Source organism: Sturnus vulgaris, chromosome 2 (genome assembly GCF_052056855.1).
Source record: "Sturnus vulgaris isolate bStuVul1 chromosome 2, bStuVul1.hap1, whole genome shotgun sequence".
Lineage (NCBI taxonomy): Eukaryota > Metazoa > Chordata > Aves > Passeriformes > Sturnidae > Sturnus > Sturnus vulgaris.
The window spans coordinates 50721712-50734900 of NC_142244.1; the positions used below are offsets into that span (position 1 = coordinate 50721712).

At 50.0% G+C, this 13189-nt stretch overlaps 1 protein-coding gene across 1 annotated transcript; it reads left to right on the forward strand.

Moving 5' to 3' along the window:
• The first annotated feature begins 9827 nt into the window (after positions 1-9827).
• Positions 9828-11639, forward strand: GSX1 (GS homeobox 1). Its single transcript, XM_014879702.2, has 2 exons — positions 9828-10215; positions 10652-11639. The coding sequence occupies exons 1-2, from the start codon at positions 9828-9830 to the stop codon at positions 11005-11007; spliced, it is 744 nt and encodes a 247-aa protein (XP_014735188.1). The 3' UTR covers positions 11008-11639.
• Positions 11640-13189: the final 1550 nt, after the last annotated feature.

A 13189-nucleotide genomic window follows, 5' to 3' on the forward strand; every position in this document is an offset into this window, starting at 1 on the left:
TTGGATTTAATCACGCAGGATATATCTGCTCTTGAAGGGCCCTCTAAAGTTTGAGCACAGCTCAGCAACTTCTGCTGCTGCTGCTGCTGGCACTTCTGGGATGTGAAGAGGGTGGCTGGACTGTGCTTCCTGATGCCAGAACGGGAAATAGAGGTTTGTGAAGATACGCCATGAAATGAAAGGAGGATCTGAGACTGCTGAACGTTTTTACTCGACTGGTGTGAAGAACAGCACAAAGCAAATTCCTGGAAGAGGGGACAACAACAAACCCTTGGAAAGTATTCCAGGGTGATAGGTATTCAAAAGCCATTGGAAGCAATGGCAGTTCCTCCACTGACTTCAAGACACATCTGACCAGGAACGTGAAGATGTGTTAATACTAAAGAAATAAAGTTTAATTTGAGGCAAGGAAGCACAGATGCAGAAGTTTTTTGCTTGTCCTGTTAGGACGCTGAGAGGTGCCTAAATGTCAGGAGCCATCCACCATGCCCTGCTGCCCAGGACAGGATGTGAAACAACAGAGGGGAAGAGTGACAGAGCAGGTATGATATGTTGATCTGAGGAATAAAATGCAAATGGGGTATGCATCATAAACGACAATGTTTTCTAGATTTGCCATTTTAAAAAGATGTTAAATGAATGGACTGGTTTTTTTGTTGTTGTCGTTCATTAGTTTTTAGTTCTAATTAAATACGTGTCTTTCTCTTGAGCTATTCTGTGAGACTCTGCTGGGGATATTTTTCCACAACTAAGGGAAAATTTATCTTGATTATTCCCTCATTTTTACAATAACATTTTAAATATTATTATTTAATTCTTGATTATTCCCTCATGTTTACCATATAATTTTAAACAGTAAAAATAACATTTGTTGGAACTGGACGCAGTAGAGCTCTTCCCCTTGTGCACTTCCACATCTTGGCTTCCTTCCCCCCATCTCATGGGAGCTGCAGCAGAGATGCCTTCCCCCATTTCTCACTTCCAAGCATAACTGAAGGGGCCACCAAAGGGACGTGTACAAGGAATGTTGAACTTGTACTGCTTTGCCCACATTGCCGGGGTTGAACAAGCTCATATAACCAGGTAAAATATGATCCAAACACACTTGAAAGTATTCTTTAACCCTCAAACAGAATTTCCAAGCTGTGACAGAGATGTGACAGGACCTGTGATGATTCAAGCTGAGGTGACCAGGGGTCTCAGAAGAGCATTACTGTGTTGTTTTGATTCCTGACAAATAACCTGAGCTTACAAACAGCTCAGTCGAATTCTGGACACCAGTAGGCTTCATGGAGGCCACAATAGTGATTTTCATACTCAGGCTTGTATCTTTGTGTGTGTGTTTGTGGTTTGGATAATAATTTTTCAAAGGTTTTACTGGCATCTTTGTTATTTCTTTGGTTTTCAGAGTGGAAAAGAGTTGTCATGTTCTTGACTCTGTAGTAGCATCCTTTACTGGGTGTTCAGAGTATTTCTAGGCAGGTTTTACATGGGATTTTTTTGCCATGTCTGCAAAGTTTCTTTGGCATCTAACTTAGATTGCAAACATGTGTCTCAAAGGAGCATCTCAGCTATAGAGAGGTTGTGAATAGATAGACACAACACACATGTACTCTCATACTTTTTTGCCTATCAATGCAACCTCTAGAGTTAATTCCCTTTGAAAGTCTCCTTCCTTCAATGGGACATTTTTACCATTGATCTAAATCATGCTTCTCTATGAAGAAGCAGAGAAGCCTTGCTGATGGATGCAGCAACACAGAAGCAGGAGCCTTCCTTCTCTGCCTCAGCTCCAAAAAGGAAGATGTAGTTTTAAGACCACAAGTGACTGAAAAAACCCTCCCTTCTGGAGGGAGAAGGAATTTCCCTGATGTGAGATTGATTATATTGCTGGAAGGAATTTGATTAAAAAGACAGAGAGAATCCATAGGACAAATGAGATGGAAAATCACAGTAGGCACACTTCAATCTGTTTTTTCTTGGTGTAGAACATCTCATCTGTCAAAAGAGAACAAGTGGAAGTTTGGTTAAAATCTCTTGAGGAGAATGGACAATTTGTGCAATTGCTGAGCTTTTTCAGTTGGCACTGAAGATTTGATCTAAATATTTATTCACCACTGAGAACAATTAGTCTCCTGACATTATTGAAATTTCTGAATTTATCTCCTCCTCTTTCCTGATTGCCACATTCCTTTTACCTTAGCCTGTTCTTTATGGTGAGCTTAACCTACTGCTTCTTTTTATGTGCCTGTGACCAAGACAGCAGAGTCTCCCCATCTGTGTGGGGGCTTTGTTGGTTTGGTTGTGGTTTTGGTTTTGGTTTGTTTTTCCCTAGCCCTGCATCTAGGCAATGTGAAAAATTTGGAGAAGACTCTATCAACCCTTCTAGTTTGATCTTTTGGAGGAGATAACTGAAAGACTTCAGACTCAAAACTTTTCTCTCACACTTCTGGATGAAAAGCTCTTAGAAGACTTGTTCCATTTACTGAGAGACTGATCTGGCTGAAGAGAAGAAAAGAGACCACAAGGGAAGATGGTGATGGAAAAAATTACAGACACTCTGAAGAAGAGAAGGAAAAGTAAAGACAGCATTCAAGGAAGGAGTGAAGTTGAAAAACTGGAGAGAAAAGTTAGAAGATGCAGAGTAAAGGGGAATGGCTGCCTAAAATCTAATGGATCAATCTGGTCTCCCAGGACAGGAACACGAAACCCACACAGGGTTCTAATTAGTTTCCATACTCTGGGACAGAAGTAGAGTTAAAAGGCTCTGACCTCGTCTATACAAGCTGCAAGAAGTGTCAGAAAAACAATGCTTCATTGTCAGATTCAGTGATTCAAAAGTGGGAGTAGAAGGGCTCCACACAGCTCACGCTGTGCAGCTCCATGGCTTCTGGAGAGTTCATGCTCCAAAGAGTCACAGCCTGCATCCATGAGAGAAGGCAACAGCTGAGGCTGAGCAGCACAGAGACACAGCACCCCTGGGCTTCACCTGGGCACATGCATTTGGGGTAGGCATTTAGGGATCCTTTATAGCACTGGTAAGCATTTCTGGTGGGATATTTTTATTTTTTTAACTTTGAGGGTTTCTGCAATAAGTCAAATGAATCTTTCTGCGCAGGTACATGTTTCTTCACTACAAAGGGAGCCAACAATCACCAGCTCTTATGCAGACTCCCTCCTCTTAAAAGAGTGCATGCCCTGTATGTCTGTAGTTGGTGCAGTGGCAGGTAATATGCTGAGGAGAGTTTATGTAGCCACAGCACAGCTACATAAAGAATAAAATTTCTAAGACTCTTTTGTTTCTTGTAGGAGAGAAAGAATATTTGGAATGGCTGGTGATAGCATTTATACAGCCATGAATTTATCCTTTCATGATTAAGTACTTCTCACAAACTGCAAGAGTTGAAGTTCAAGGGTCTGACAAGCCTAAGGGATTCCAGAAGCTCAGGAAATCCAACTTGTGTGTTGGAGTATGCTGCCTTCCTATTGAATTTCATTGGCATAAGGCCCATATTTTGGGATACTCTTTTAATATCAAAGTTCCCAGCTTTGGGCTATCTTCCCAAAATATAAGACTGATCTGCTTGGGATGATGTGGTGGACAGTGTTACTGGACCGTGATGGAAGGAACCACCTTAACTCATGGTGGCACATGAGGCTAAGGACAAAAATTGAGCTCTTTCAAGAGAAACCTTCAGCCTGTTTGCTCATGCACATCCCCAGCAGTAGTTCAGCTGTGTTCTACACACCAGGTACACAGGGGCATAGGACAGGAGAGTCTTTGACATCACTCTCCAAATGTGAAAGATGAAGATCTAACTGCAAAAGGACCTGAAGTCAGAATTGTGATGTTCATATTTTGAATAGGAAATTTCCCAGGTCTGTTACTAATCCAGGAAAGCCTGCAACAACTACAAATCCAAACTTCGTTAAGTGTTATCTCACTATACTTACCAAAACAAACAAGCAGAGGAAAGAAATTCACGGGCTTTACTTGCATTTGAAATACAAAAGAAATGCAGTGCCATCATATATGTTTGTCATGTACCGGCTTGCATACCCCGATGTTATTTTTGTTAACCAGTGGTTGCTTTGTGTCTTTAAAAAATAATCTGCTGTAAACTAGAAGATTTGCCTCAAATATATGGAGGTCAACAAATGGCTCAGTTTCCAGGAAATCATTTCTCATATAATTGCCACAGTATGGTTATGTATGGCTGTAAATACCCATCGTACACACTTGATATGTCTATATATATATATATATATATATATATATATATATATAAAATGTATCAGTTAATGTCCAGATATGCAGACACAAACCTAATATGTTCTGAATACGTTACTGTGTTCAAAAGGGGTGTGAAAGTCTTCAAAAACGTAATGAAAATAAGAAAATTATTTTGTCAGTTCAGAGTGTTCCTTTTCTCAGTCTACTGCCAGGACCGGCAAGTTAAAGGAATTTACATACTTTGGTGAGATCTGCTTTACACTAGCTGAATAAACATTTAAGATAATCACTTCATGCTCATGTGTGATAAACACTTGAGAAACCCGTATTTGTCAGCATCAAAGAAGGAACCAAGCTACACAGTTCTGCAGCTTTCAGGCTCTGTCACCATGTCACCAGCAGTGGTCAGAAAACCCTGGGGCAGGTAAGGAAACTTCCCTCTTTACTCACAACCCTTACCACTCACCATGTGCAACTTACCAGCCCCTGATCCAGAGCAGAACACCAGCCCCATTTTCCATACTCTTCCTTTGACAACGCTTGTGATGCATTTCTGCATGTGGCTGTGTAGCAGCGTTGTAAAAGCATCCAGGAAATGCCTTCTATGCCTTGGGGAGCTCCACCTGCAAGCTTGTTCTTCAGTGGCTTTATTTGCTCTAGTATACCTTCAGCTCTCTGGTATTCTCTTTTAAGTGATAGTCAGCATTAAAACCAGTGTACTCACAACCTCAAGTACCCGTGCTGCAGATCAATATGGTTTGATGATACCATCCACATTAATGTGATTAAAACCTGAAAGAGGTACATCAGCTACAGGAAATTCCTCAAATGCTTCATGTAAACAACAGATGTGATATCGTTTCTTACCATACAAGACGACAGAATTTCTCCTTGGATGCTCTCAAAGAGCAGTCTGACAGCCTCTAAAACTTTTAGTTTATAGAGGATTTGAAATACATAAATGTGAGAAGTTTGGAAAGGAGAAGAGGGCAATAAAAAAGAGCTGGGAAATGGGATGGATTCTGAGATTGGAGGATGATATTTCTAACAATTTTGTATTTTAACAACATCTGCAAAACTAATATCAACTCCTCTTTTGCAATTCCTTGTCTTTATTACTCTCAAGCACTTCTCCATCCTTTGAGTACTTTTGTTCTACAACGTCAACAACAATTTGAAATGTGGTCTCACTATAAAAGCAAAGGTTATTTTAAATTGTTTGGTTTTCCATGTTCCTACTTTTTTTTGTTACTTTGTTATTATTTATGTCCAGCTACTTCTTTGAAACAGTCTCCTCAGTCAAAGGTCAAATCAAGAAGGAGAAACAAAGCAACAAATTGTCTTCTTAGAAGATGAATACAAGATTCCCTTATAAACTGACCCTGTTAGGAACCAATGGGACTGAAGGAGATCTAAATGGCAAATCTCTACCCTAGGTATCTACTGTGGAAAGACAAAATAGAGGTCACAGAAACAAGCAGCTTTGATTTGGTCCTGTGGCACAGGCTTTACTGGCAAGATAAGCTATTGTCTTGATAGCTTGTGATGGAAAACAGATGAAACTGAATGAACCACATGGAAATATGGCAGGGCTGGGTCATAGGAACATGGAATCACTTAGGGTTGAAGGGACCTTAAAGATCATTTAATTCCAACCCCCCTCACCATGCACAGGTTGTCAGGGTCCCATCCAGCCTGGCCTTGAGCACTTCCAGGGATGGGGCATCCACAACTTCTCTGAACAACATGTTCCAATGTCTCACTACACTCTGAATTTCTTCCTAACAAATAATCGAAATCTCTCCACTTACAGTTTAAACCCATTCTCCTTTGTGCTATCAATATTTGTCCTCTGGTAGTCTCTCTTTTTTAAAGCCCCCTTTAAAACCATTGCTGATAGGCTACAAAATGTATAAAATTATAAATTTGAGAGGAGTTGATTGAACAGACAAGAGAAAAAGAAAAAATCACACAACAAAACCCCTTGTGTTTTAGCCTTTATTTTGGAAAAACTGAAATGAAACATAAACATAGCTTACGTTTCTGGAATCCCTTGTATTGTGGATCACTGGAAGCCAGAAATAAACCAAGTAAATCAAAAAACTATTACAGGTCATTCAAACTGAGAATCATTCAGTGATCAAGTTAATCGAAGGGATTCACAGGTATCCCAGGCTTGCTCCTGGGTGTGTTTGTCCAATGTAAGCGCATTCTTTGGACAATCCTTCACATGGTGTGTGCCTGTGGCTCAGCATTGGCTTTGATTTACATTTTGGTGTTTGCCATTAGAAAACAATTACTCGGGCTAGGCTGGGGGATATTGCAGTCACTCACAAATCGTCAGCCCTGCTCAGCTACCAAGGACGTGGTCTCCTTGGAAATAGCCATTGCGGGATTTCATCCTCACCTCCCCCCAACTCCCGAGCTAAGGCACCTCTCCATGCCTTACTCAGGGATTGATGGTGCGTGGCACCTCCTACCCTCAGACAGAAACGGCGAGCACTGCGGAGAGTGAGGGTCTCATCATAAAAGGCGACGATGGCCGGTCCCTCAAAATGATGAGGGAGCTCTTTCCAGCCGATGTGGGCACAGCGGCCCCCAGGCAGCGGCAGTGTGACACCTTGTCCCCTCGCAGGCTGCCGTGTCGCACGTCACCCAGCCCCAGGGGGGAAGGCACGGCTCTGTCAGTGCCAGCGCCGTTGCCCCCTCTCTCCTTCATCCCCCACAGCCATCCCTGACGTTCCCCTCACTAAGTGTCCCCAGCTGATGCTCTCCCTAATGCTTCTCTCTCCCCATCCCTTCCCCGGGCCGGGGAGCAGTAACCACCGGGCGATTCTCTCCGCGCGGAGCCCGAGAGCCGGCACTTCCCTCTGCCGCCGGGGCCGTGTCCCGACAGGAGCCTGTCGCGACAGGAGCCCCTCGGGCCCGCCCGCCCCACTCAGCAGCGGCGGCCCCGGCAGGGAGGGGCTCCCCCCGCGCCCCCCGAGCCGCCCGCAGCGCGGACCCCGCCGCCGGATCGCTTTCCCCCTCTCTCCGAACACTTTTCGTTCAGCGGCGATCGCTTCGAGGTAGTAAATACACGAGGAGAATTTCCGCTATTAAATAAACAAAACAAAAACAAAAACAAAAACAAAAACAAAAACAAAAACAAACAAAAAAAAAAAAAAAGAGAGAGGGGGACGCAAAAAGACGGGGAGGGGAGCTAGTTTAAAGCGCTGGGATTAAAGGTCTGTGCTAGTTTCAAGCGCTCATAAAACGGCCTGAAGGATGCTATTTTGCTGCAGACTAGGTTATTTCAGCCCACAGTTGCACAACAAACCATTTAAACATTTCAGCACAAAACAGATTCCATTGTTGAGCTGCACATTAAAAAGTGTTATTCGCTTTGAAGTTTTTGTCTAATGGCTCTAAACTGAAAGAAAATGTTTTCCTATTACTTAATTCAATCATAGCGAAGAGGCTTGGTAAAAAGCCCACGGATTTTGCCCAAAGTGTGACAGAGTTCTCTTTGTGTTTGCTTATCCTCTGCTGTCACACACTTTAATTCGCCTCTCTTTATCTGGCATTCAAAACTTTCTTCAATGACATTCAATAAGGTCCAGCGGCTGGAAAAAAAAACTGGTTATTTTTTTGGATATTCTTTCCCAGTAGCTTTGGGCTTGGTGTGCATTCAGAAGCTGTTAACCCTTTGCCTCCCTGCGGCTCGGAGCCCCGGGGTTCAGCCCCTGGGCAGCGGGAATCCCTCGGAATAAGGCTGAATCCACCACCCCCCGGTGGCGAGCCGCTTCTCAGCGGGGAAACATGCCCCTTCCCCGGACCTGGCTCCGGTGGAAATGTTTTAAAAAAACCCTTTTCCTTAAAAATAAAAAAGAGAAATCCAAACCCTATTAAGGCTTTCAGGGAAAGGACACTTGGGAATTCTTTCTATATCATTGCGGGACTGAGATTTTATTGACATTCGTTTTTGTTCGCACGGTAATTGTCGCCGTTCATTTGTGCACATCAGTACGTTTTTAGGCTCAGGCATCAACATTCTGTCGGAAAAACTCCCGTAGATTACTGTAAGAAATGTGACCACAGGCAAAATAACCTCTGCACAGCCCGGAGACACAGAATACACCGCTTCCAAGGCTTTTTCTTCCTCCCCCCCCCCCCCCCCCCCCCTTTTTCCCTCCTTTTAAAAGAGCCCGTTTGGTTTCGAGGAGGGGAGGTTACTGTAGGGAGTAATCTCCCTAGGTTTTGACAGGTTTTCAGCGGGTGCGTTTGTCTTTTTATTACCCATATATTGAATGGGGAAAACGGGGTAGAATATGTATCCCCACGAATTATTTTTTTTTTTCTTATTTGTTAGCATTCCTTATTCACCTACTAAACCAACAAGCCGCGGGGAGCGCGGCGCGGGGAGCCGCTGCACGGGGCAGCGCCGGTGCGCGTTAGCTCCGACGAACGCGGGTTCGCTTTGGGGACCGCTGTGAATTTAGCAGATCCCTGTGCCACGACATCCAGACACCACCGCAGTGTTTAAGTTGAATGTCATCATTCGGGAGGAACAAGATGCTTCCCTGTGGTCCCCACAGCCCCGGGGACTCCCCGGCGCGCTTGTGCGCGGCGATGCGGGATCGGGCTAGCGAGGTTTGGTGCTGGCCGGGACTGGGGCCGGGACTGGGGCCGGGACCGGGGCCGTCTCACGTGTGTGCCACGGTGCCACCGTGCCATGGCAGGTGTAACCGCTGGGACTGGGCACAGGGACCAGGTGTAAAGACACGCGGAATGTGCCGAGCGCCTCTTCTCCCTCCGCGGGTGCGCCGGCACGGAGCGGTATCTGGTGTCGGGTTTTCTGTACCCGCACCAGCGCAGCCGAGACGCTTGTGGCTCTCCGCACCCCTTATCTGTGCCCGAGCGCCCACACCCACGCAGAGGCCAGGCGGACGTCCTTGCCGGTGCAGCATCGGCTGGCATATCTCTGCGGCCGGGGGTTTCGCCCGACGGCGGCGACAGCATGTGGCAGGTCCCGGACCCAGGAACAAAGACGCGGGGCTAGGGAAGGCGGCGGGCGAGGCAGTGCAGACGAGACATCCCGGAGGCGAGGGGAGAGAGAGAGGCCGTCGGCACCGGGGGGCCGACCTGGTGCCACAGGTGGGAAAGGCACCGGGGGGCTGGCAGGGGAAGCTGGAGCCGGCGAAGACCGCGGCTGCAGCCGGCAAAATAAACAAGTGGTAGCGGGCTGAAAGCTGGGCTGAAAGAGAAGGAGAGCGATAAAGAGAAAGAAAAGAATATTAAATCGCGAGAGAATGAGAAAATAACCCTGCCAAAGGGAGAGGAGGGGAGAGGCCGCCTGCTACGGCGTGGGTGGGGTCGACAAGAATAGAGTACATTATGCAGTTCATTTAGTTAACAAGGGAAATAATGAGGGAGCGTGCGGCGTGAATGCCAAGAGAAGAGCCACAGAAAGCCCATTGAGCGCCCGGCGCCGCCATCACATGGCGCGGGCGCTATTTAAAGCGGGCGGCGGGCGCCGTTCAGCACCACTCGGGCTGGCCAGCGGCGCTGCGCGGGCGCTGCGCGGGGCGCTGCGCGGGGGCTGCGCGGGGCCATGCCGCGCTCCTTCCTGGTGGACTCGCTGGTGCTGCGGGAGGCGGGCGAGAAGAAGGGGGAGGGCAGCCCTCCGCCACCGCTCTTCCCCTACGCCGTGCACCCCTCGCACCCGCTGCCCGGGCTGCCGGCCGGCGCCTGCCACGCTCGCAAGGCCGGGCTGCTCTGCGTCTGCCCGCTCTGTGTCACCGCCTCCCAGCTGCACCCGCCGCCTCCCGCTATCCCTCTCATCAAGGCTTCCTTCCCTCCCTTCGGCTCCCAGTACTGCCACTCGCCCCTGGCCCGCCAGCAGCACTCCGTCTCTGCCGTCAGCGTCGGGCACGCACCCGCGCTCTACCAGGGCGCCTACCCACTGCCCGACCCCCGGCAGTTCCACTGCATCTCCGTGGGTAAGGCGGGCAGGGGCGGGCAGCGGGGCGTGCATGCCTGCGTGACAGCGGTGGGCGCCGCGGGGAGGTGATGGGGATCCTGGGGGACCCTGCCGGACACCTTGGGTGGAGGTGCCTGCCTAGCTCACGGAGGCTGGACGGGGAGTCCTGGCACCTCTCCCTGTACGGTGCGCTGGGGAAAGGAAGGGTCCCTGCTGCCCGCCGAGCCTCCGATCCAGATTTTGCGTATGGGGAGAGGCACCCTTGTGGGCTCCAGCCTGGCAGCCGCTTGATGATCCACTCAGACCATTCGGGGCCCCCTGGGACGAGGAAGGGCTGCGGCCCCTCAGGGTGGGCGGCAAGGAGGGCTCAGCGGGGACTGGCGAGTGCCCGGCGCTGCGGGGCGGGCGGCGGAGGGTTCGGCAGGTCCTGACGGTGCTCTCCTCTCCGTTCCCAGACAGCACGTCCAGCCAGCTGCCCAGTAGCAAGCGGATGCGCACCGCATTCACCAGCACGCAGCTCCTGGAGCTGGAGAGGGAGTTCGCCTCCAACATGTACCTCTCCCGACTGCGGCGAATCGAGATCGCCACCTACCTGAACCTCTCCGAGAAGCAGGTGAAGATCTGGTTCCAGAACCGACGGGTCAAGCACAAGAAAGAAGGCAAAAGTAGCTCCCACCGGGGCGGGGGGGGCGGCCACAGCTGCAAATGTTCGTCCCTTTCCACCACTAAGTGCTCGGAGGACGACGAGGACTTGCGCATGTCTCCATCCTCCTCGGGGAAGGACGACAGAGGTCTCGCAGTCACCCCCTAACCACCCTCACACCCACCCCGGCTCCGCAGGAACTGTGGCGAAAGCAGGGGAGGGAGTCCTGCCTGCCCCGGTGCTGACATGCAGCCGAAGGATTTTTTACTGTTTTGTATCATTTGTGTAATTTACGAAGGACTTTCTCGCCTTTCTAGACACCCGGTCCATGGGGAGGGGTGTCCCGGCACCCTGCTGTAAATAAACTCCTCCCTAGGACCCCAGGCGTCCCCCCATAGTGCTCTCTCCCTTGTGCCCCCGCAGGCGCAGCCCCGAGCCCGGGCACCTCCTCGCAGACCTCCCCGAGCACCGAGACGGGTGCGGAGCGCGGATGCTGCGCCCGCCTGGAGGGATGTTATCCCGGGCTCCCTCTGGTAACTCGGCGGTGCCCGAAAGCGGGAGGACTGACGGGGAGGGTTGAAGGCCTTTTGGGTTATTATCTTTCCCCCTTTTTAAATTTTTTTTTTTCCCTTTACAAAATTGTTTTGATTTCGTCGCTGCCGGGCGCACAACTGTGGTTGTACCGTTCCGTCCTACTCCCTCCCCGCGGGATATATTTATTTATTTATTTATGTGCAGAGAAACGGTGATGGCAATGATAATAATGATTATGATAACAATAAAAGCTCGTTGGTGGTTTATTTCCTTCTCTTCGCGTAGAAAGCAAAGCAGCCACTCGGGCGTCCGCGGGCGTCCGTGCGCTGCTGGGAGCACCGTCTCTCTCCAAGCTTCTCCGCCGCAGCTCGGCACCGGGACCCGCCCGCCCCGGCGAGCGCCGATGCCGGGGAGTCTTCGTTTCTCAGTGTCGAGCTGAAGTGCAGGGACCCCTGTCTTCCGTCCCGGAGGCTTTCTCAGTCCTCCCCCGCGAAGTTAAAGATCGGGGAGAGGCTGGGCTGAACACCTTTCTTTGCCATCCCAGCCGCAAGCCTGCCTACGGCTGTAGGTCAGTATAAACACCTGGCTGCCGGAGGGACTCGGCTCCTCTCTCCTGGTGCCCGCCGCCTTCAAGACAGGAAGGACTGTCCCAGCCTTCCGTTAATCCACGGGGCTGGGGTCGGGACCGGGACGGGCTCTGCTGGGGCTCCCTCCATCACCGGGTTCCGGCAGCCCCTCTCCCGGTAGCGCTTTGCCGCTTTTTACGCGCGGTGACGCGCGCCGGTGGCTCGCAGGGAGCCCCGTCGGAAGCAGGCGAGAGGTCCCGCAGCCCCGGGGGTGCCACAAGCAGTGGCGCGGGGCCGGACTGGCATCAACCCCAGGTGCGGGACCGGCAGAACCCGGCTCTCAGGCCTCCGCTTCGTTCGTGCGGGGAAAAGCCCCTTGTGCCGGGAGACCCGCTCCGTTCGGGCTCACGGGCACTACCTTCATTGGGTGCAGCGGCCGTCCCTGAACCGGCATCCGGTGCCTCGACTCTCCCCTCGAAGGCGCAGTGCTGCACCGCCTGGCACGGCGGGTTTCATGCCCTGCAATCCTTAGGCTACCGTAGGTTCCTGCCCGTACCGGGATGGGACCCAATTTTCATCCCAGAGCACGTCCAAAACATGCACCGGGAAGAGCCAGGGAGATGTAATCCCTCATGGGAAATCCCCGCGGAGAAGGTCAGTGCTGCTCCACACACAGGCTGGTGTGGGAAGCCGTGAGTTTGAGATCCTTGGGCACCAAGGGTAAAGGCAGAGCAGGTAAAAGTACCACTGCTGAGACAACATCAAGTCCTGTCCATGAAACAAACATGTCATCCTCCAGCCTTCCCAAGACACCTTGCATAGCTGTGGGTCTGGGAGATCTACTGGTTCCTACAGCTCCACCCCACAGATGAGTGGGAAGTGTGACCCTGCAGCCCATGGCACACTGTGGACCTCTCAGCACACTCAGGACAATGTGAGATGGGGGAACCATTAGACATGGCAGTGCAGGACAGGCACAAGACAGTACTCTCACTCTACTGTGACTGGCCTGATTTCTGGTCCCCTGCCTGGAAGCTGGAAGGATTTGGTGACACTAAGTAGCTGCATTATCAAGATTGAAGGCACATGGACAAAATATTCAGACTCCTTGGTGGCCTTCCCTCATCCATATACTCCTGGGACCCTTACGCCCCTTGCCTCTTACCCTCACCTCTTACCTCTGCTGGCTTCTCACATCACCCAGCTAGATGGGATAGCAGGCAAGCTAGCAGTTAGGACACCTCATGGGC

What these genes read in the sequence shown, in the direction of transcription:
- GSX1 (XM_014879702.2), top strand. Translation starts at nt 9,828, where the DNA reads ATGCCGCGCTCCTTCCTGGTGGACTCGCTGGTGCTGCGGGAGGCGGGC. An exon ending in GTTCCACTGCATCTCCGTGG is followed by an intron (nt 10,216 to 10,651) that starts GTAAGGCGGGCA and finishes CTCCGTTCCCAG; the next exon opens with ACAGCACGTCCAGCCAGCTG.